At 45.5% G+C, this 20,402-nt stretch overlaps 2 protein-coding genes across 2 annotated transcripts; one reads left to right on the top strand and one right to left on the bottom strand.

The window, feature by feature from the left end:
* Positions 1–931: 931 nt before the first annotated feature.
* On the bottom strand, positions 932–3,435 carry LOC4327522 (laccase-3-like). The gene is made up of 5 exons (NM_001409125.1): positions 3,229–3,435; positions 2,940–3,091; positions 2,551–2,795; positions 2,317–2,445; positions 932–2,220 (listed from the first exon to the last, which is right to left on the bottom strand). Exons 1-5 carry the CDS (start codon positions 3,322–3,324, stop codon positions 1,139–1,141), a joined length of 1,704 nt encoding a protein of 567 aa, NP_001396054.1. The 5' UTR covers positions 3,325–3,435; the 3' UTR covers positions 932–1,138.
* A 2,655-nt stretch (positions 3,436–6,090) lies between these two features.
* LOC4327520 (protein RETICULATA-RELATED 5, chloroplastic) lies at positions 6,091–19,464 on the top strand. The gene is made up of 12 exons (XM_066305050.1): positions 6,091–7,076; positions 7,323–7,532; positions 7,616–7,876; positions 8,732–8,818; positions 9,592–9,649; positions 15,057–15,264; positions 15,746–15,875; positions 16,264–16,794; positions 17,097–17,204; positions 17,423–17,968; positions 18,167–18,289; positions 18,993–19,464. Exons 1-12 carry the CDS (start codon positions 6,201–6,203, stop codon positions 19,149–19,151), a joined length of 3,297 nt encoding a protein of 1,098 aa, XP_066161147.1. The 5' UTR covers positions 6,091–6,200; the 3' UTR covers positions 19,152–19,464.
* Positions 19,465–20,402: the final 938 nt, after the last annotated feature.

The following is a 20,402-nucleotide window of genomic DNA, read 5'->3' as shown; positions in this document are numbered from 1 at the left end:
CCATACAGAAGTGCAAAAGCGGACAACAGAATGCGATATGGAAAGTTTGGGCCGTTTTGGTTTGCTACCAAAACTGAGCCATACCAATATTTTGGTTATCAGAACAGTAACACTAAGAGTTTGGATTGTGACCAAATCACTGGTAGTGCCTAGACTTAATTTGGTAGCAAGGCATTGGCTGGAATTGGTAGCCATCCGTCGCCCGCCGGAAGCGCCCAGAAGCAGGTCACACAGCCCAAACTAGTTCACAAACTAGTTCACGCACTTCCGTTCAAAAAAAAAGGCTAGGGCTTCATCTTTTCTCTACTTCAATAAATACCCAGCCACTACTCGTCTCCTCGGCTGGCCGCCTCACCGCTCTGCTTATTTGTGCTTATTCTACAGCAAATAGTACCAAATCTATTACACCACAAAAAAAATTGGTAACCCTTCATTGGTACCAATCCAAATGGAAATTGACCCATAAAAATTTGGCACTTCATTGGCACTAATCCAAACACTCATAATTACTGTGCTATACTACCAAAATCTTGGTAGTGCCAAAACTTGCCTAGGAATAAGAGCAAGTTCAATAGTATAGCCCACTACTAGCTCTAATTCATCTATAGCAAATCTAATAATCAATTCATACAATAGTTGCTTACTATACTATTAATATATGGTCCCACCTGTCATACACACATTGCGTCTTGGAGTCTGTGCTGCAGCTGGCTACAAATCTGTAGCCCGCTGCTCTTCTCTCTCATCGTTTATTTCATTAAAATATGTTTATAGCTGACTACTCTAAGCCCCATAGTAACTGGTAGTACTTCCTACTCCAGCAGAAATGAAATGATGACTACTTGACTATCCTTTGACATTTCTTTCCTCCTTCGATGGACGCATTTCAGTACTATGTTGCATATTTGCAATGGTGATCTGAGTAACACTTGCTACAAAAAGGATTTATTCCAAAATAATGCATAGAAATCACATAAAAACTCTTAACTTTACAGGGGAAAGCTCAAATCAAGATGAAAAATCAACCCCTAGTACTGGAGATCACAAAATAAACCCCCAAAAAGCATCAATTTGGAATACGACATGAACGGGATTTTGTATTCTTAACGCAGTATCATCATCTGCCGAATGCTGATCACTAGCACATTGGAAGATCAACAGGAGGCGCCTCCAGAGTCTCCAGTTTGCCATACCCATCCTCCACCAGGAACGCCATTGCCAGGCCCCAGGTTATGTGCACGTCAAGATGGCAATGCATGAGCCACACCCCAGGGTTGTCGGCGACGAACCGGATGACGGCCCAGCCGTTTGTCGGCACCGCGACGGTGTTCCTCTGTGGCGGGTCGACGTAGTTGAACTTCTTGGCGTCCTTCTTGGGGTCGAAGTTGCCGAAGCCCTCGGCGAGGATGTAGAAGTCGTAGCCGTGGATGTGGATGGGGTGGTTCTCCGGCGAGACGATGCTGGTGTCCTGCAGGACGATCTGCACCACGGAGCCGAACTTGAGCTTGTACAGCTTCGTCGCCGGGACGGGCTGCCACAGGTAGCGGGGGACGTTCTGCGCCGTGTAGTCGAACTGCACCGGCGGGTACGCCGGGAAGTCGGTGGTGAACACGCCGGGGATGCCGTAGTAGTGCGCGTGGAGGAGCGAGGTGGTCTGCGGGAAGACGAAGGAGATGTTGTTCATGCTGGCCGTGAAGCGAGTGTTGTTCGGGCCACCGCACTGCTGCCCGGGCTCGCAGTTGAACAGGCCGACACCGACGGTGAAGAAGAGGTTCTCGTCGACGGGGCCGGGGATCTTGACCTCGTGGGGGCTCCTGATGCCCGCGGCGAAGGCGGTGGCGGTGTTGGTGTCGTTGAACGCCGGGAGGACCGGGAACGCCGGCGGGATGGAGGGGCCGAAGTCGGTGGCGCAGCCGCAGTCGTACTCGATGACGGCCGTGGTGGTGGTGTTGTCAAAGGCCACGCCCTGCGCGGAGTCGTAGGCGCGCGCGGCGAGGTAGTACCGGGTGGGCGCCTGGTCCATGGTGACGAGGACGTCGGTGGTCTGGCCCGGCGCGATCATGAGCACCGAGGTGGTGAACGGCTTGGTGTAGGACGCGTCGACGCCGACCACGGTCATCTTGTGCTGCGCGATCGAGACGAACAGCTCCTGGTTGAGTGCCGCGTTGATGAACCGCAGCAGCGCCGTCTCGCCGGGCTTCACCGGGACAGCCGTGGTCTCTGCATGCATGTTATCATGTCTCTGTAAATTTGCCACGCACTGACGCACACACACTGGCTGGTAGAACACGCATACTAGAGTGAGTGATTTTCTACCTTCCTTGGAGCAGTTGTACAGATCACCAGGCTGACCGTTGATGGTGTACGCGTCGGAGATGTTCGGCGCGGCGCCGGTCCTCTGAGCCTCCCTGATGACTTGGATCGGGTCCGCGTCCCACCATTCCCCTGTCCATCGTGCCAAGTGCCAACATTTTCAGTGTCAGTTCAGACGACTGATCTGATAGTTAATATGCAGATCTGTGTACAAAAGTAGGAAGGATCAAGACTGACCGAGAATAAGGGGGACTTCTCGCGCGGGCTTCTCGAAGGGGTAGGTCTTGTTCTCCCTGGGGCGGATGATGAGCGCGCCGTAGACGGTGGCCCTGAGCCAGGAGCTGTGCGCGTGCCACCACAGCGTGCCCTCCTGCCCCTCGATGGTGAACCGGTACTTGTAGCTGCCGCCCGGCTTGATCGGGCACTGTGTCACGAACTCCGGCCCGTCCGCCCACCCCGTCCTGAACTGCCGGATGCCGTGCCTGCACGCGCGCGTTGATCACCATGTGTTAGCTAGCTAGATCTCGACCGGCGGCGCAGAAAACAACAATCGTCGCCGTTGACGACCAGGAGCGGAAGTCGTTAGCTGTTTGATTGGTGTACGTAGTTGGGTCGACGACACGTACCAATGGATGGTGACGTTGTACTGCGCGTGGTTGACGACGTTGATCACCACGGTGTCGCCCTCCCGGACCTCCAGCGTCGGCCCCGGCAGCTGCCCGTTCACCGTGATCACGTTGTGTGTCTTGCACAGCCTCTTCACCGGCGTCTCTTGAACCTTCAATAATCCATACACAAAAAGCAGTACCAGTACATTAATTACACGTACAGAAAACGGTGCATCGAGATATACAGGCAATAATAGTGTGCTCGTAGCTAGTAAGATGACACAAGAGGAAAATATATGGCACGTACAATGAATTCATGATGGTGCACTTCGGCGCCGGCGAGCAGCGCGAGCACGCTGCACGAGAGGAGGAAGAGCAGCCGGGACGACGAGGACGACGCCATGCCGGCTAAGCGCAAACGTTGCGGCGCGTGTGCTGGCGTCGGCTCACCGATCGAACGGGTGACACAGTAGCTTAGCTATAGCTCTTGCCCTGAAGGTTTCTGTGTGGCGATGAGAAACTTCCCACAGTGATGGCGCGGTATATATAGCGTTTCAAAAAGGACATGGTTCTACGATCGATTTCTCGTTGTGTTTCGTCATGCATGTTGCTTCTCTGGTTGGTTGGTTAGGTTTTGATTCTTGCGTGGTAGAGGGAAAACTTTCGCAAACACATGCTCATTCACGCATGCATGCCTCGAGGTCGAGTTCGTGTCACCAAGGTTCAACTATGCAGATAGTTTGGTGCACCCACTGGCCTGCCCAGGCCAGCAGCGGCTGCCCCCGTTGGCGCCCTGGTTTCACAGAACAAAGCTTAAGCACTTTCTTCGCACGCGCCAACGCGTCAAGTTGTGTTTGGACAATGGTTCTGAGATTTTTGTGTGCTGTGTCATCTGATTAGGTTGTTACTTTACTTAGCTTTTGCTTCGAGTTTGAAAGACAGACATTCCATTTCGTACCGCTACCAATCCGTTAATCCGTCAATTGAATGGGACAAAGTCGTTGCGGTTAATCCATTTTTACCCCATGGTTTGAGAAGCAAAACTATCTCATGCAAACGATAATTAAGGGTGGATTGGTGTTTTGCAGTCTAGCTACTGATTTGCTTTGTGATTTAGTTCTATTCATCCTTTTGAACCTTGTCTGATTTCAGACGAAACCTATAGCTAGAGACTGTTTGTTGACCATCTCTGTCGTATCAGTTAGTCTGCCGTTATCAATAGCTGAGTAGGGAGTAATACTTGTGCCTTTTCATGTCAATTGCGTCTTTGCTAAAACTTGTGGGCAAAGCGAACTTAGTTTGGAATTATAATGATTAGGAGTTAACTGTCACATTTTATATTATTAATTCCTCACTGCTCAGCTGTGAGCCTTTTGTGTTTCCACTGCTGAATCTGATTGGAGTCATATTGTATTGACCTTAGTACTGGGGAGTTGGAACTGGTAGCTAGCCTATAATATCAAGTGTCAATATTTGTTCCAACAAATCCTCCAAATCAATCTTCTGATAATAACACATTGGCACCAAATCTGATTGCAGCCCATTTTCTAGACGGCGGGTGTGCATGCATGGCTTGCAAATGAGCTTGGAAGCTAAGACTTAACACTTTACATGCATCCATCAATCGTCGTAAAACGAATTTCCATTTCTTCATATGAACTGCTCGTAAAACGAATTTCCATTTCTTCATATGAACTGCTCCAACATATTGGCATCGATTCCAGATATAAATCGCATTAGCGTCACCTAAACAATGAAGTTCTTGCTGATGCAATATTGAATTGAGGGGGAAATGATAATGAAATGTCTCTTGTTTCTGCAGTTGACATCAACACCTTGTTCTGAAAGTCTGAACAATGACACTAGAAAAGCACCAAGCTCCAACTTTAGAAAAACGTTTGCATTTTTGCCGTCGTGGACGGACCAAGGGGGGTAGTAGGTTGTTAACTTGGCGCGCCGGCGTGTTGCCGTCGTCCACGACGACCAGTCGACCACCCTGCAAAGCGTCAGCGTATCTATCTTGGTGAGTCATCTTCTTCTCTGAGTTAGGAGGGGGCAGGTGAGAACAACAAAAATGTTCAAGCAAAGCAACCAAACTCCGATCCACTCTCAAAGCCTCCAAGGCTCCAACCAATCTGAGAAGAATTTCGGACATGCCGTTTGACTTCAATCATTAGTGAGATCATCACTTGATGATAGTGGCGTTGTCTCTGGCCATGCCAGGGGGATTTCTTTTTTGTTTTGACAGAGCAGCTTTGGACTTTGCAGGTTGGAGAGAAAAATGCCATGGCTGAATTCTGCGCCTTATTATAATCGGGGTTGGATGAGGCGTCCGCGTCCTCTTGTCATCCGGGTACGACTGAATATACAATGTGATTAGTATTTTGGATCAATGACGAGGTGGATGCAGTGACAAAGCAGTTGTTGATGAGAAGTACTACTACATTATCTGGAAACTCTGCAACATGTAGTTAGTCAAAAAAAAAAAAACTCTGCAACATGTTATGCAGCATTTTCGATCGCTAGTTTTGTAACAAAATTTAATCAATGGCTGCAGCAAAATATTCACATCTTCCGTAGTACTCCCCCGTTACACAATATAAGTCATTCTAGCATTTCTCACATTTATATTGATGTTAATGAATCAAGATAGATATATATGTTTAGATTCATTAACATCAATATGAATGTGAAAAATGTTAGAATGACTTATATTGTGAAACGGAAGAAGTACCTATCCTCTGTCCGCAGGGTATGACCCTGAACTTCTTTAGTTATGATCGTTTTGCTATGTGGATTGATCGTTTGCTGTGTTCGTTGGAGCTGGGAACATATTCTCTCCACACAGAAAATGGAGCGACGCATTTTCTTATAATTAATTAAGTATTTGCTATTTTTTTTAAAAAAATGATTAATATAATTTTTTAAAGCAACTTCGCATATAAATTTCTTTTAAAAAATACACCGCTTAGCGGTTTGAAAAGTGTGTGAATTCAGCCTAAATTGTTCAGAAATTTTCGTGCAATCAAAACTGCAGTTCAGCTTCAGTAAAGCGCAAAAATGGCCATCTTTCGTAGTGAAGGTCTGAAGCAGAACAAATGCTTGCCTGGGCCCCATCTGGCATTGAGTGTACGATACGAAAAATGCGTGGCGTTGCTCGCGGCGTACCAGACGCTCGCCTTCCCCGGCTTTGACTCACAGACTCCACGTCTCCACCCCGAATCTCACTTCCCGTCTCGCCCCCGCCCCCAATCCTCACCGCCGCCGCCCGGGCCAGCCATGGTGGGCGCCGACGCCGAGTCCTCGGCGGTGGTCGACGCCGGCGAGGGCCACGGAGACCTGGCCCTCGATTCCTCCTCCGCTGCCTCCACCGACCCTCTGCTCCACCCGCCGCCGTCCCCTTCCTCCACCCCCTCCTCTCCCACCGCGATCGCCGACCACGACGCGTTCATCGAGGAAGACGGCGAGGATGACTCCGCGCCCCACGTCCCATCCGCTTCCGACGAGGCGGCCCCGGAGTTCGTCCAGATCACCGTCTCCGAGCCTAAGAAGCACGCGGAGCCGGCCGCGGGGGCAGCGGGGGTCATTCCTGGCTCCGGGAGCTACTTCTCCTACCTCATCACCACCAGGGCGGCCGACGGCGGCCTGTTCCGCGTGAGGCGGCGCTTCCGCGACGTCGTCGCCCTCGCGGACCGCCTCGCGGCGGCCTACCGGGGGCTCTTCGTCCCGGCGCGACCAGACAAGAGCATCGTCGAGGGGCAGGTCATGCAGCGGCATGAGTTCGTGAACCAGCGCTGCGCCGCGCTCCAGCGCTACCTCGGCCGCCTTGCCGCGCACCCCACCATCGGCCGCAGCGCCGAACTCCATGACTTCCTGACTGAGCCAAGCGGCATTCCCACCTCCGCGGGCGAGTCACCCAGATCGGATCCCGCGTTGAGTGCTGCCATGTCCGCGGCCGCCGTTACCGCTCCAACGGCGCCTGCAAAGCCTGGGAGAGATATTTTTGGGATGTTTAAGGACCTGAAGCAGACGGTGGCGAATGGATTGGTGGCAGTGAGGCCGCCTCCAGTGGAGGAGGAAACTGATGCAAAGTTCGTCATGCACAAGGCCAAGCTGGAGTACTTCGAGCAGCATCTCACGACGGCATCTCAGCAGGTACTGTGCTTGTTTTGTACTGGTTTAGCTGGATGCTAGAGCACATACAAACACAGAGTTTACCCTTCTGCATAATTAGTACATTATCATCGCTGATAGACAGGATAAATGAAGCAAGTGACATAGAGAGTTCCTCATGCATGCTTATAATTTGCGAGTTGAGCAACAAATAGATATGTTGTGGCACAAATTTTCAGTGATGTGAATAAGCACAGCAACTGATCTTCTCGTTTGTGCGGTTTGTAGGTAGAGGCTCTTCTTAAAGCTTATGATGATCTTAAAGCAACTACAGGTCAACTGGGAATGACATTCATTAAGCTGGCAAAGTTTGAAAAGGAGCAGGATACATGTAATTCTCAGAGAAAAAGAGCTGTTGATATGAGCAATTTCGCAAATGCTGTTATCAACATGAGCAGATCACAGACAAAACTAAATGCTAAAATTGAAATACATCTGGTATGTTGGAAATTGTAATAGAAAGAATGTTTGCTTCTTATGATTTCTTTTCATGAATCATAATATTATTTTTGCTTTGACAGGGCACTATCTATGAATACTTGGAGACAATGACTTCTGTTCGTAATGCATTTACTGATCGCGCAAATGCTTTGCTTCGTGTGCAAAGTCTGTCAGGAGATTTATTTCTCTTGCATACTCAGGCAGCAAAACTTGAGTCCGTATCATCCAGAGGAATGGGCCAGGAAAGATTAAGATACCAAAAGATTGAAGAACTGAAAGAAACAATAAGAAAAACAGAAGATGCAAAAGGCAATGCACGCCAGGAATATGAGCTTATCAAGGTAATTCACTTGAACTTGTGGATTAAATTGAGTGTACAATTTGTGCATTGTACTTATCATTCTTCCCAGTTAAATGTTGACTTATTGTTCATAACTGTTGTATATTTAACTGCATTATGCAAGGTTGTCACTGTATAAGTTCAGATGACAAAATCAACTACAGTACGGTTTGTTGTATTTCTTTGTTTTGGTCCTTTTGGAAGAGAAATACAATCAATTGTCATGCAGATCGATGCATAACCTGACTGTAGTATGTTCAGTTTACGTTTGTAACAGAGTGCTGTTTTTTTAACACAGTACCTTGCAATACTTAAATGGCTTGAAACATCACACATACTCTACATGTGCATCACTTGTTCATTCTAATTTTAGCTCATTAGGGAACATAATGTTTCTAAAGAGGTCACAATGAATTTAGAACTGTGCTGTCAACACTAGCAGCAGGGGTACGATTGTTTCGAAATGAACAAGAGTCAAGAGTGTTGGTTCCAAAATGGTCATGTTAGAGGCTTTGAGCTGTGGTGAATGCATTCAGAGTGCATCCATTGTTTCTGATGTCAAATGAGTTGCTACGTACGTACTGATCTTTAAGTTTTCACGATGTAACTTTCTGCAATTTAGAAGATGATGATATGATATCTGACTTGGTTGTGCTATGCTGTGTACTGGGACCTGGTTTCTTCTGGAAAACCTGTATGAGGTTTATTTTCCAGGTGGAACCTGTGATGTCATGACAATACTGGAGTATGGTTGAGCCTGTCATTCAACTCATTAACTATATATATCGGGGTAGTTTCCTTTTGGGTTATTGTCAAAATATTGGAGTTTACTTTTTAACATTTTCTTATAATGCAGGAAAACAACATGAATGAGATCATAAGGTTTAACAAAGAAAAACGCCATGGTTTGGTTGAGATGCTGAAAGGCTTTGTAAGAAATCAGGTAGAATCACTAAAATTCAATTGCAATGTTATTCTTTTGTCTGCTGTTGTGGATCCTTTCAATCTATTAATGATAAGCAAATGATAAATATGCACTTACTTCTGTATTCCAACAAAATTCCAAGAGTATTAGCTAGTGCTGAGATGGAATGAGAGTTACTGTGATCATATGGTGTATGTAGTATCTGGTTTAAATTAAATTCAGTGGATGATATCTAGTTGCTTCCTTTCTGTCAATCTGCAAAGCTAACACTTTGAAATCTGTTGTGGCAACTGGTAACCATGATGGTATGAAATTTACCTCGCACAACTTTGAAGTCTGCATCTCTATCCATTTAGGATTGGTTGTTTCATTTCATCGCAGTCTCAGCTTTGGTTGCATTTGTCAATTTAAACCTATTCTTCTTTTTGACTTCGCTGGTGATCCTATTCCTAGAGCAACAACTAGACATTTCCCAAACTATGCACACCTAGTGACCTCAGATGATGGAGAGGAGGGGTCAAATTGGCATTGTTGATATTACAGCATAATTTGTTCCATAGTGGTCACTATGCTTAAAAATGATTTAGTGGGCTACTGTGTTTTTTTCTCTAGAAGAGAGTTTGCAATTTCATTGCCATCAGGTTCACCGTTCATGTTCTCTCTCTTTTTCTTTTTTTCTTTTTCAAAATTTCCTTCTATACTATTGACATCAATAGCACATTTCATATTTTCAGTAAATGCAGTAACCACAAAGCTATTAAAACTTGCATCATTGTTCTTCTGCGATGCAGGTTTCATACTCAGAGCATATTTCTAGTATATGGACAAAGGTAGCAGAAGAAACCACAGGATATACAGGCAAGGGCAGCTGAAGTAGGATGTAAATATGCATGTGAATTTTAGCCTTTTATCTGCAGATCAACATCAGTTACAGAATTCGAAATCGTCTTATAGCTCAACACAGTGGTATAGAGTATAGACTATAAACAGAGATGTCACACTTCCCTCCATCCAAAGGGCGTCGGATCTGTGATTTTTCTGGAGATGGTATCTCCGGCTGTTTAGGCGTATAGCAGAATTTTCTAGGAAAGAGAATCAAATGATCAGCAAACCAACACAACTGTTTTTTTTTCCCAGTCCTTTTTTTTTCCACCCTGGGCTTTACAGTAATGTAATGTTGAGTTTCTGTACACGAAACTAGATTAGCTGGAATTTTCTGGTTCCTGAGAGAACCACATACATGAAGATTTCTTTTTGGTCTCCGAACATATTTGTACGCATGCACTTACCTGCCAGCTACTCCAGTTGCCATATCCACTTCTTTTTGTTTCCTCTACGTAGGAGAGTACTGGATGGTTTTTGTGATGTGCAACGGTTTGGCTCGATATTATGCTGGGCATTCACCAGGCAGAACGAGCCACGTTTCTGCAGAAGGTGAGCCACCCATTCCAGCAGGCTGCTGACTGGGCATGCTCGCGACGACTCAGCCTGTGGTATGTGCGGCTCGTGATCGTGGCGATGACCTGACGACTCCTTTTGGGCCCATAGCCATCGGCATCAGCTGCTTATCCCCCTACACGTAAGTATCATTTTGTCAGTTTCTACCGGTGGTTCCGAACCTGTAATTCGATGAAAGATTTCTTCCCAGCCTTCCTTGTGTCATTATTTTTTTTGAAGGAAAGGCAAAAAGCATTGCCTTGTATATATTAATAGAGCAGGAGAAAATTATAGCGTGGTATATACAGGGTTAGACGAAAAAAGAATAACCCGTAAAAGAAGAGGCAAAAAGCAGGGATTAGGTGATATCTTCCAAGATTCCAAACTCTTGTAAGATTGCAGCCCCTGCTTTGACGCATGCTCTGCCTTCCTCCTTGATTTTTGCTAAAATTGAGGACGGCGCAGACGCATTGTTGCGGAAGATTCTTATGTTTTGTTCGCACCAGATTTCCCACGAGATTAGAATCACCAGAGTCCTGAGAGGCTTGCGTGGGGTGCTTGGGGACTCCGCTACGAGAGTCCACCATTGCTCGACCGAGTGACAATTTTCCCAATTGTCCATTTGGAGGTCAGTCCCGGTCCATCTTTGAATTTCCGTCCATATCCTCTTTGTGAGTCTGCATTTGGCTAGGAGATGTAAGGCCGATTCATCGACGGTGTAGCAGAGTGGGCAAGTCTTTTGGTTTTGCCATCCTCTTTTTTCCAGTCTATCCGCCGTCCATACTCTATTTTGAGTGACCAGCCAGGAGAAGAATTTGCATTTCGGAGGTGCCCATGCCTTCCAAATTGACTGATAGAAGATGGATTTCGCAGCCCCGAGGAACTGCAGCCGATAGGCCGATTTTGCGGAGTACTGTCCATTTGCTGTGAGATTCCAACGGATGCTACCATGGCTTTCGTTGAGCGGCCGCATGGTTCTGATCATTATCCAAAGGTGGACATATTGCTGGAGTTGATTCGCCTCAGCGATACGGGAGATGTCAATATCTCGGATCCAGTTGTTTTCCGAAATGGCATCTTGCACGGTTCTGTTTTTTCTTTTGGAGACCATGAAAATCTCTAGGGCGATCAGTTGCGGCGTTTGATTATCTAACCATTTCGAGCTCCAAAAGCGCGCAGTTTGCCGTCTCCCACCGTTATTGTTGTTGCGGCCGCGAAGAGGTCTTTATCTAGCTGATTGCATGGGAGCACAGTTCCCACCCAAGGTTTGTCTGGCGCCACCCATTCGTTCCAAAGCCATCTAAGTCTGAGGGCTGATGCGAAGCGTTGCAGGTCCAGAACACCCAGGCCACCCCAATCTTTAGGCCTGCAGACTCTTTTCCAGTTGACTTTGCATTTTTCCCCTGAGATATTTTCGCCTCCCGCCCATAGGAATTTTTTCCTTATTTTGTCCAACTCCTCTAAGGTCCCGTCTGGCAGTTTTAGAGATGTTAGGTGGTAGATGGGTTGTGCCGTGAGGACTGATTTTGTCAGACAGATTCTAGCGGCGGTCGACATCATTTTCCCTTGCCACGGGGCGAGACGCGATCGACATTTGTCCCTCAGGGGCTGGATGTGGATTTTCTTGAGTCTTCCAACCACGAGAGGTAGACCAAGGTACTTCATTGGGAAGTTTGTGAGTCCCGCTGGGAAGATCCTAGTTATGCTGGAGAGATCAATGTTATCACACCGGATTGGGGCAATTTGGCTTTTGCTCATGTTTGTTCAGAGGTCGGTCACATGCCCAAAGTCACTTAAGATGTTGGTGAGAGCTGTCATATCTTGGACACTTGGGTTCACGAATATGGCCGCATCATCCGCATAGAGGGAGGTTCTGAACCTGGGGGCTCTTCCTCGAAGGGGGGATAGATGCCCTAGCTCCGTTGCTTTCTCTAGAAGGTGGTGAAGTGGGTCAATTGCTAGAATGAAGAGCAGCGGTGAAAGGGGGTCGCCCTGTCTGAGACCTCTTCCGTGTTTTATAGGCGATCCTGGGCATCCATTGAGGAGGATCTTTGTTGTCGAGGAGGCTAAGATGTTTGAGACCCAGTTAGTCCATCTGGATGTGAAGCCTTTCCTCTGTATAAGGTCGATTAGGTAATCCCATCTAACCAAATCGAAAGCTTTGGTTATGTCTAGTTTCAGCAGGAGGGTTGGCGTTCTTGTCTGATGGAATTTTCTCGTCAGGTTTCTCACATACATAAAGTTGTCGTGTATGTATCTTTTCTTTATGAAGGCGCTCTGGGTGTGGCTGATCAGGGTCCCCATGTGGGGTTGCAAACGCAAGGTGAGCACTTTTGAAATTAGCTTTCCTATTCCATGTATGAGACTGATTGGCCTGTAGTCTCCAGCGCATTTTGCCCCTTCTTTTTTTTGGTATGAGCACCACATTTGCCGAATTGAGGATCGGGAGGTTGTTGCTTCGCAGCTGGTCAAAGGAATGGATGACCGCCATGATGTCTCCTTTTATCGTTTCCCAACAAGCTTTGTAGAAGGCTCCGGTGAAGCCGTCCGAGCCTGGCGCTTTATCGCTAGGGGACTGCTTTAGCGCAGCATGGACTTCCTCTTCAGTAATGGGACCACTGATTGCAGAGCAGTTGAAAGTCGGTAGCTGCAGGACGTCCCAGTCGAGATCTTTTGAACGTGGGCCTGGGCGCGCCATGAAGGTCTGGAAGTGCTCTTTTAGAGCGGCAACTTTTTCGTTGTGTTTTAATTTCCACATGTTTCCCACTCGTAGCCTCTGGATGAAATTTTTTCTCTTCCTTGCATTCATCTTCAAATGGAAGAATTTTGTGTTTGCATCCCCCTCTCTGAGATTGGTGATTCGTGCTGCCTGCCTTCTGCGAGCTCTTTCAACGATCGCTAGGCCTATCACCCTATCTTTGAGGTTTCTTCTTAGCGCGAGTTCAGCTTGGCTGAGTTGCCTTGACTCTTGAGCTATATCGAATTGGAGAATAATCTCGAGCGCCATATGGAGGTGCAGTCTCCCGTGCGATATTAGTTTCTTACTCCACGCTCTTAGTCTTATTGCCGTATTTCCTAGCTTGTGGAAGAGTATGTGATGTGCTTCATGGTGTGGTTGGGGGGCTGACCAGGCTTCTGTCACCACCTCCTGGAAACCTGGGAGCTGGATCCAGAAGTTTTCGAAGCGGAAAGTTTTCACGCGTGGGGCCTCTCCTTGTTCAGTTAGCATCAGCGGGCAATGGTCTGAGAGCGAGGTGGAGAGGGCATGCAGTAGGTGCTTCTCAAAGGTTGTGTCCCAACTAGCGTTGCAAAAGAAACGATTTAGTTTGACAAGGGTCAGGCTGTCTTGCTCGTTACTCCAGGTGTAACGCCTGTTTTGAAGTGCAATCTCCTTGAGCTCGCAAGCGTTGAGAGTTTCTTTGAAAATGCGCATTTGTCTGCGGTTGAGGTTTGCGTTATTTTTGTCTGAAGCTTTGTAAATTATGTGAAAGTCTCCGAGCACCAGCCATTTTGAATTGTCAGATGGCTTGATGCCTCATAGTTCTCTCAAGAAGGTTTGCTTTGCACTCTCCCTGGTTGGCCCGTAAACAACCGTGATGAGGAAGGTAGTCTGACATTCTTTTAGGGAGACTGTGGCCGAAAGTGAGTAGGTTCTCTGCACGAAGTCTTTGATATCAACAAAATCCTCATTCCAAAGGATTAGGATACCGCCCCTTGTTCCTAGTGGTCCTGTCGCCGGCTTGAATTGAAAAGACCATAAGCATCCCCCGCCAAGGGAGTTTACCAGCCTAGCGTCTATGTTGCTCATTTTTGTTTCTTGAAGACATGTGATGTGGGGTTTAGCCTCTTAGAGCGTCTCTCTTACTGTCGCTCTTCTAGCCGGTCTGTTCAAACCACGAACGTTCCAGGAGAGGATATCGATGAGCGGATATGTCCTTGTGTCATTATTGTGTGTACAGAAACTACATATTGCTCTCTACAATGACAGGTACACTAGTTTGCACTGTAGTAGTTCAAAACCGTACCACAAGGGGAAAATGGGAGCGACAGATACCACTCCATCTCTGCCATGAAAAATCGAAAATTAGACCCGTTCTCCACCACGAGAAATTCCCTAAAAAATCTAGATTTTAAGTTCAATTCTCTGTACAACTTCTGCTGCATCTGCAGCTGCATGGTGGTGTCAAGCAAGTGCAGCCATTTCTGTTCCACTCAACCTGTTCCTTCTATTCTTTTCCTGTGAAAAAATTTTCCTGGGTAATTTCTGGGATAGGTTTATCAGAATTGCAAAATTGTGCACCGAGACAGAGAGGCTCCGCGAGGGGAAACGGGCGTCTTCGCGTCTGTTTTACTCTACCCCAACGACCACAAGCTGCTCCGTGCTCCCTCTCTGGACTCGCCCCATTTCCTCTCGCCGCCGGCGCGTCGGCGCCGCGCCTCCGGCTGAGGAGAATGCTGCCCCCCGCGCCCACCCGAAACCCGGGAGCCTGCAGGTTCATACCCCTCCTCCCACCAAAACCGCTTCTCTCTCCCGCCGCCGCCGCCGCCTCCTCCCGCGGTGGCCTCTGCGTCGCCGCCGCATCCCGCCGCGATTTCCTCCTCCTAGTCCCCTCCATCGCCGCGGCCTCCACCGTGCTCCAGTCCCTCCCGCTATCCGCCTCCGCCGCGGACGATGAGAAGCAGGCCGCGTCGCCCGCGCCGGGCCCTGCAGCGGCTCCGGCTCCAACCTCCGCGGGAGAGCCCGAGGCGGAGGCGCTGTCGAGGGTGTACGACGCGACGGTCATCGGGGAGCCGCAGGCCGTGGGGAAGGACGCGCGGCGGAGGGTGTGGGAGAAGCTGATGGCCGCGCGGGTGGTGTACCTCGGCGAGGCCGAGCTCGTGCCCGACCGCGACGACAGGGTGCTCGAGCTCGAGGTCGTGAGGAAGCTGGCGGCACGGTGCGCCGAGGCCGGAAGGAGCATCTCGCTTGCGCTCGAAGCCTTCCCGTGCAACCTCCAGGAGCAGCTCAACCAGTTCATGGACAGGAGGTCTTTGTTCTACACTTCTACAGTTGTACTTATTAGTCTAGTTTATCTAGCTGACTGACTGACTGACTATATACAGGATGGGCTCTTGTTGTGATTTATCTGTAGCTTTGAGTTTTTAGAGATTTGAGTCCTAATCGTTTCAAATTCAAGTGCAGTTAGTACTTGTCAGTCTGTAGTTTGTGTTGAGCTCTGAGATTACTTAGGCTCTATTAGATTGTAGCGTTAAAGGCTCTATTAGATTGTAGCGTTAAACTTTGTGGAAACCTTGCCACAATACTAGCTAAAATTGCCTTGCAGCAACATCACCAAACAAATGTTGTACTGTAAAAGTTCCAACCGGCCACCCCAAATGGATTTTCTAGAATTGATATGTACCTACTACATTGCAAGCATGATGGCGGATGGCCATGAATTAATGTCTGAATGCTGCTTATGATAATATCAAGTGCACTTACCTTATGAAAATTCATTCTTTGCTCAGAATTGATGGCAACAACTTAAGGTTGTACACTTCTCACTGGGCACCAGAGCGCTGGCAGGAGTATGAACCCCTTTTGAACTACTGTCGTGATAATGGAGTCAAACTTGTTGCCTGTGGAACTCCACTTGAGGTAATCCATATGTTACATTGCCCCCAAATAGTGCATGTGATCAATTCAGTTGTATTGCCATAACAGTATTTTTTATTGATCATTCTTATTTTGTAGACAAGTTGCAATTTAGTCATTTTATATTGATATTACACCATTCCAACTGGCAAGTTTTTTCTTGTATTTTATAGTTAGTCTAGTGTTTTTACCAACTGAATATGGGCCTGTTCTACACCTTTTTTTTTTGGCCCATGTCCAGAAAATGACTCCTATTATAACCCCCTCCACCCTCCTTTTCTCCCATGCCCAAGTAAATGTTCTGATATGCATTATGCTAAATATATGGTTTACTTTTCATCATTTACAATATTTGGTTGAAATACAATTATATAGTCCATTTTCTGGCTAGGTGTCAAGAACTGTCCAAGCAGAAGGAATTAGAGGCCTTTCAAAAGCACAAAGAAAGCTGTACGCTCCTCCAGCTGGCTCAGGCTTCATTTCTGGTTTTACATCCATCTCAGGCCGATCATTGATAGACAAGATTTCAGCAATTCATGGCTCTCCATTTGGCCCAAGCTCGTACCTATCTGCACAGGCAAGAGTAGTTGATGACTATACCATGTCCCAAAAAATAATGAAAGAAATTACTAATGGATATCCTTCAGGGATGCTTGTTGTTGTAACTGGTTCAAGCCATGTTATATATGGTTCACGTGGAATTGGAGTCCCTGCTAGAATATCTAAAAAGATGCAAAAGAAGAAACAAGTTGTAGTACTTCTTAATCCTGAGAGGCAAGGTATTAGGAGAGAAGGTGAAATCCCTGTAGCTGATTTCTTGTGGTACTCTGCTGCCAAGCCATGCAGTCGAAATTGCTTTGACCGTGCTGAAATTGCTAGAGTTATGAATGCGGCTGGTAGGAGGCGAGAAGCATTACCCCAGGTATCACTCGCTCTTGCTCAAATATCTGTGGTGTTACATAACCTAATAATTGTAAATGCTGTGCATAGAGGTGTTAAGTCCAATGGAAAAGTATAGCTATTGGCAGAGAGACATATATTTGATGAAGAGTCTGTAAAAACAAGTGATTTTTTCATCGAATAGTCAATTGAACTCCTTTAAAAGTAATTAGTGTAAAAGATCTTGGTATAGTTAATCAGTTTTTGTTTACTAATACAGCCTTTTCCCCCTCTTATCTCTAAGAATTTGAGCTAATGGTACATTCTGCTTTAAATTTATGACAGGATCTTCAGAAAGGAATAGATCTTGGCGTGGTTTCTCCTGAGATACTGCAAAACTTTTTTGACCTTGAGAAATATCCTGTTATGGCTGAACTGATTCACCGATTCCAAGTAAGCTGCCATCGCACTGTTTATCTTTTGCTCTTTTCCCCTTTACAGTTTTACTCGAGATCTCTATTTATTTATGTTAGTGGTTGACCAAAATGCTACTGCTTTGAAGTATATGCTCTCCTTAGTTATCAGAAAAAAAAGAGTCAATTGATGATGCTGGTATGTCGATAATAGAGATGTTCCATGGTTAAATTATAAAAAATGATCATTTTATGCAGGGTTTCCGTGAAAGGTTATTAGCTGATCCCAAATTCCTGCATAGATTAGCTATTGAAGAGGGTATATCAATTACCACCACTCTCATAGCTCAGTATGAGAAACGGAAAGGAAGGTTTCTTGAAGAGATCGACTATGTCCTTACTGATACGATTAGAGGTTCTGTTGTTGACTTCTTTACAGTGTGGCTTCCTGCTCCTACCATTTCACTCTTATCTTTAGGTGATAATGGTTCTGGTGAGAGTTTGGAGCTTCTCAAAGGACTTTTAGGGTCACTTCCAGATAATGCATTTCAAAAGGGTATTATGGGGCAGAGCTGGAACACAAACCAGAGGTTTGCCTCAGTGCTGATGGGTGGAATTAAACTTGCTGGTGTGGGATTCATTTCTAGTATTGGAGCTGGAGTTGCTTCAGATGTTCTGTATGCTGCTCGTCGAGTTTTGAGACCTTCTACAAGTGTTGAAACAGCGCGCAGAAGAACCCCCATATGGAAATCGGCGACTGTTTATAGTTGCTTCCTTGGAACATCAGCAAATCTACGATATCAGGTACAGAATAGCTCACCGCGATTATATCTGTATGTTTTTACTGGTGGTCTTGTGAACTCCCTAGTTCAGCTCATATGCTATTGATAGCTCACCATTGAATTTGCTTGACCGGTAATTTGTGATGAAAATAAAGGCAACTTAACATTTCCCATTCAATTTTGAGAATGATTTGTAACGTTGCCCAGTATATATGTTCAGGTCATTGCTGGTCTGGTGGAGCATCGCCTAGGAGAATATCTGATGGCTTACTATAACCAGCCGCTTCTTGCTAACTTGTTGTCCTTTGTTTCACGGACAATTAATTCATACTGGGGAACACAGGTAGACTGTTTCTTCACTTTTTATCTCCCCGTGATTTTTTCCGTAGTTAAATTGTGTGCTCAGGCTGGTTAATGTATAGAGCAGAAATAGATAAGAGCTGCTAGACCTACAGTTATATAGTACTACTTCTGTTTTATATTATAAGTCGTTTTGATTTTTTTGTCAAGTCAAACTTCTTTAGTTTTGATCAAGTTAGTAGAAAAATATAATAATATTTTTGATATAAAATAAAGAAACTATCAAAATATATTCAATGTTAGATTTACTAAATTGGTACTATAAGTGTTGCTATGTTTTATTTATAAGTTTGGTCAAACTTGAAGTTTGATTTTAAAAAGGTCAAAGCGACTTATAATATGAAACGAAAGGAGTATTAAATGGCAAGCATTCTAAAAAACTCCTATAAACATGCACTGGTGTCTAACCGTATATTTGTGCAGGGGATATGACTAGTTGAGATGAAGAGCGAAATTCTCATTATTCACTAGTAGTGTAGTAGTATAATACTACTAAGTAGTCCTTGATCAGCTTTTTGTTTGATAAAACATTTGTTAAACTCCTTCATGGACATTAATGAAAACCTTTCATTGATAGGATCAATCCCTGCAAAGTACTACTGTAGTCTCCAACTTCATATATATTACACAAGTTAGGACTTGCAATCTACCGTTTCTTTGCTGACACTTGTGCTTGATCGATGCAGCAATGGATTGATCTTGCACGGGCTACAGGCCTGCAAACTAGTAAGAAAGAGCTGCCATCTCCAGAGATTTCAAACCTACCTGACATGCCACTGTTAGAATGTGGCACAACAGAAGTACAAAATATGGATGATAGCAACAAGCAACAGCCAATGAAGTAACCGTACATAGCCAATGACTCCTTGGCCTGTTTGATTGTGGCCATTCAACACAGGGACAACTTTTGTTTTGATCACCCGATACTGTACAGGTATATATACGGGAAAGACTTCGTACGGCAGATTGAAGCTCGTCGATATTTTTGTTTCCCAATCTTTATGGCCAGGCCAATTTTAACCCTTCGAGAGTATATATTTGTACATCAGTGAATGAAACAAATCAAGTTCGAAACACGTAAACAATTACACGCAGGAGTTCCCTCTGAACACATCCTATTTACTCATTCTGAATCCAATGTTTTCTTGAGGATTGGCAGTTTGGCACGTGTCAGCCTTAATCGTTCTATTGGCTGGATTTTTTGTAACAAAGAAAGTATAGCTTCTGTCATCTGCATCAGCTATAGGTACACATAATCGAACCACATAATCAGGGTAAGGGTCCTTTGAATCAAAGGATTTAATAGTAAATTTTTCTATTTGGCCCTTTGATTCAAAGGATTGAAGCTTTCCAAATCCTATGAAATTCTTATGGAATGGCACATTGCATGTGGATTTTGGAGGAAATTTAGCAAGAGCTCCAATCTCTTGAAAAATTTACTTCGAGTCTATCTCATCCGATTCTTGCGTTTTTCCTGCGCTCCAATCAAACGATCATTCATGTATTTTTCCTGTGTTTTGCAATCATCTGTTTTACACTTCAATTCCTGTCAGAATTATGTGTTTTTCCTATTTCTCCGTTTTTTCTACCCTACGATTCAAAGGGGCCCTAAAAGGATTAATGTAAAAATTTCATAGGATTCAAATCTTATAATAATTTTTTTTATTTGGTCTTTGATACAAAGGATTGGAGCTTTCTAATTCCTATTAAATTCATATGGAATAGCTTATTGCATATAGATTTTGGAGGAATTTTAGCAAGAGTTCTAACCTCTTGAAATTTTCTTTAATAAGTCTATCTCTTTCATTTGATTCTTGCGTTGTCATTCTTTTTTTTTTTGTGCGCTTTGCAATACTCCGTTTTCTTGTATTTCTATTAGAATCCTACTTCCTTTTCTTTTCCATTCCTCTGTTTTTTACATACCCACGATTTGAAGGGGGTGGGATACCAGGATTGCACTATTCACCATCACACCAATTGTGCTACCCTGCTAAAAATATTGGCTGGATATGATTGTTTGTTTGTCTATTGAGAGAAATGTTTCCAGCTTCCAAGCGTATTTCTTCTGGTTTACCCACTAATAATATTTCTCTCCA

Source organism: Oryza sativa, chromosome 1, assembly GCF_034140825.1.
Source record: "Oryza sativa Japonica Group chromosome 1, ASM3414082v1".
Classification (NCBI taxonomy): Eukaryota; Viridiplantae; Streptophyta; class Magnoliopsida; order Poales; family Poaceae; genus Oryza; species Oryza sativa.
The sequence above is the reverse complement of the archived record's forward strand: the minus strand, read 5'-3'. Positions and strand labels throughout refer to the sequence as shown.

Excerpts from the sequence above, each read along its gene's own strand:
- LOC4327522 (NM_001409125.1), bottom strand. The coding sequence starts at position 3,324 with ATGGCGTCGTCCTCGTCGTCCCGGCTGCTCTTCCTCCTCTCGTGCAGC. Across the intron at positions 3,092-3,228 it reads TGCACCATCATGAATTCATT|GTTCAAGAGACGCCGGTGAA; the intron begins GTACGTGCCATA and ends GGATTATTGAAG. Across the intron at positions 2,796-2,939 it reads TACAACGTCACCATCCATTG|GCACGGCATCCGGCAGTTCA; the intron begins GTACGTGTCGTC and ends GCGCGCGTGCAG.
- LOC4327520 (XM_066305050.1), top strand. The coding sequence starts at position 6,201 with ATGGTGGGCGCCGACGCCGAGTCCTCGGCGGTGGTCGACGCCGGCGAG. Across the intron at positions 7,533-7,615 it reads CTAAAATTGAAATACATCTG|GGCACTATCTATGAATACTT; the intron begins GTATGTTGGAAA and ends TTGCTTTGACAG. Across the intron at positions 8,819-9,591 it reads AAGGCTTTGTAAGAAATCAG|GTTTCATACTCAGAGCATAT; the intron begins GTAGAATCACTA and ends TCTGCGATGCAG.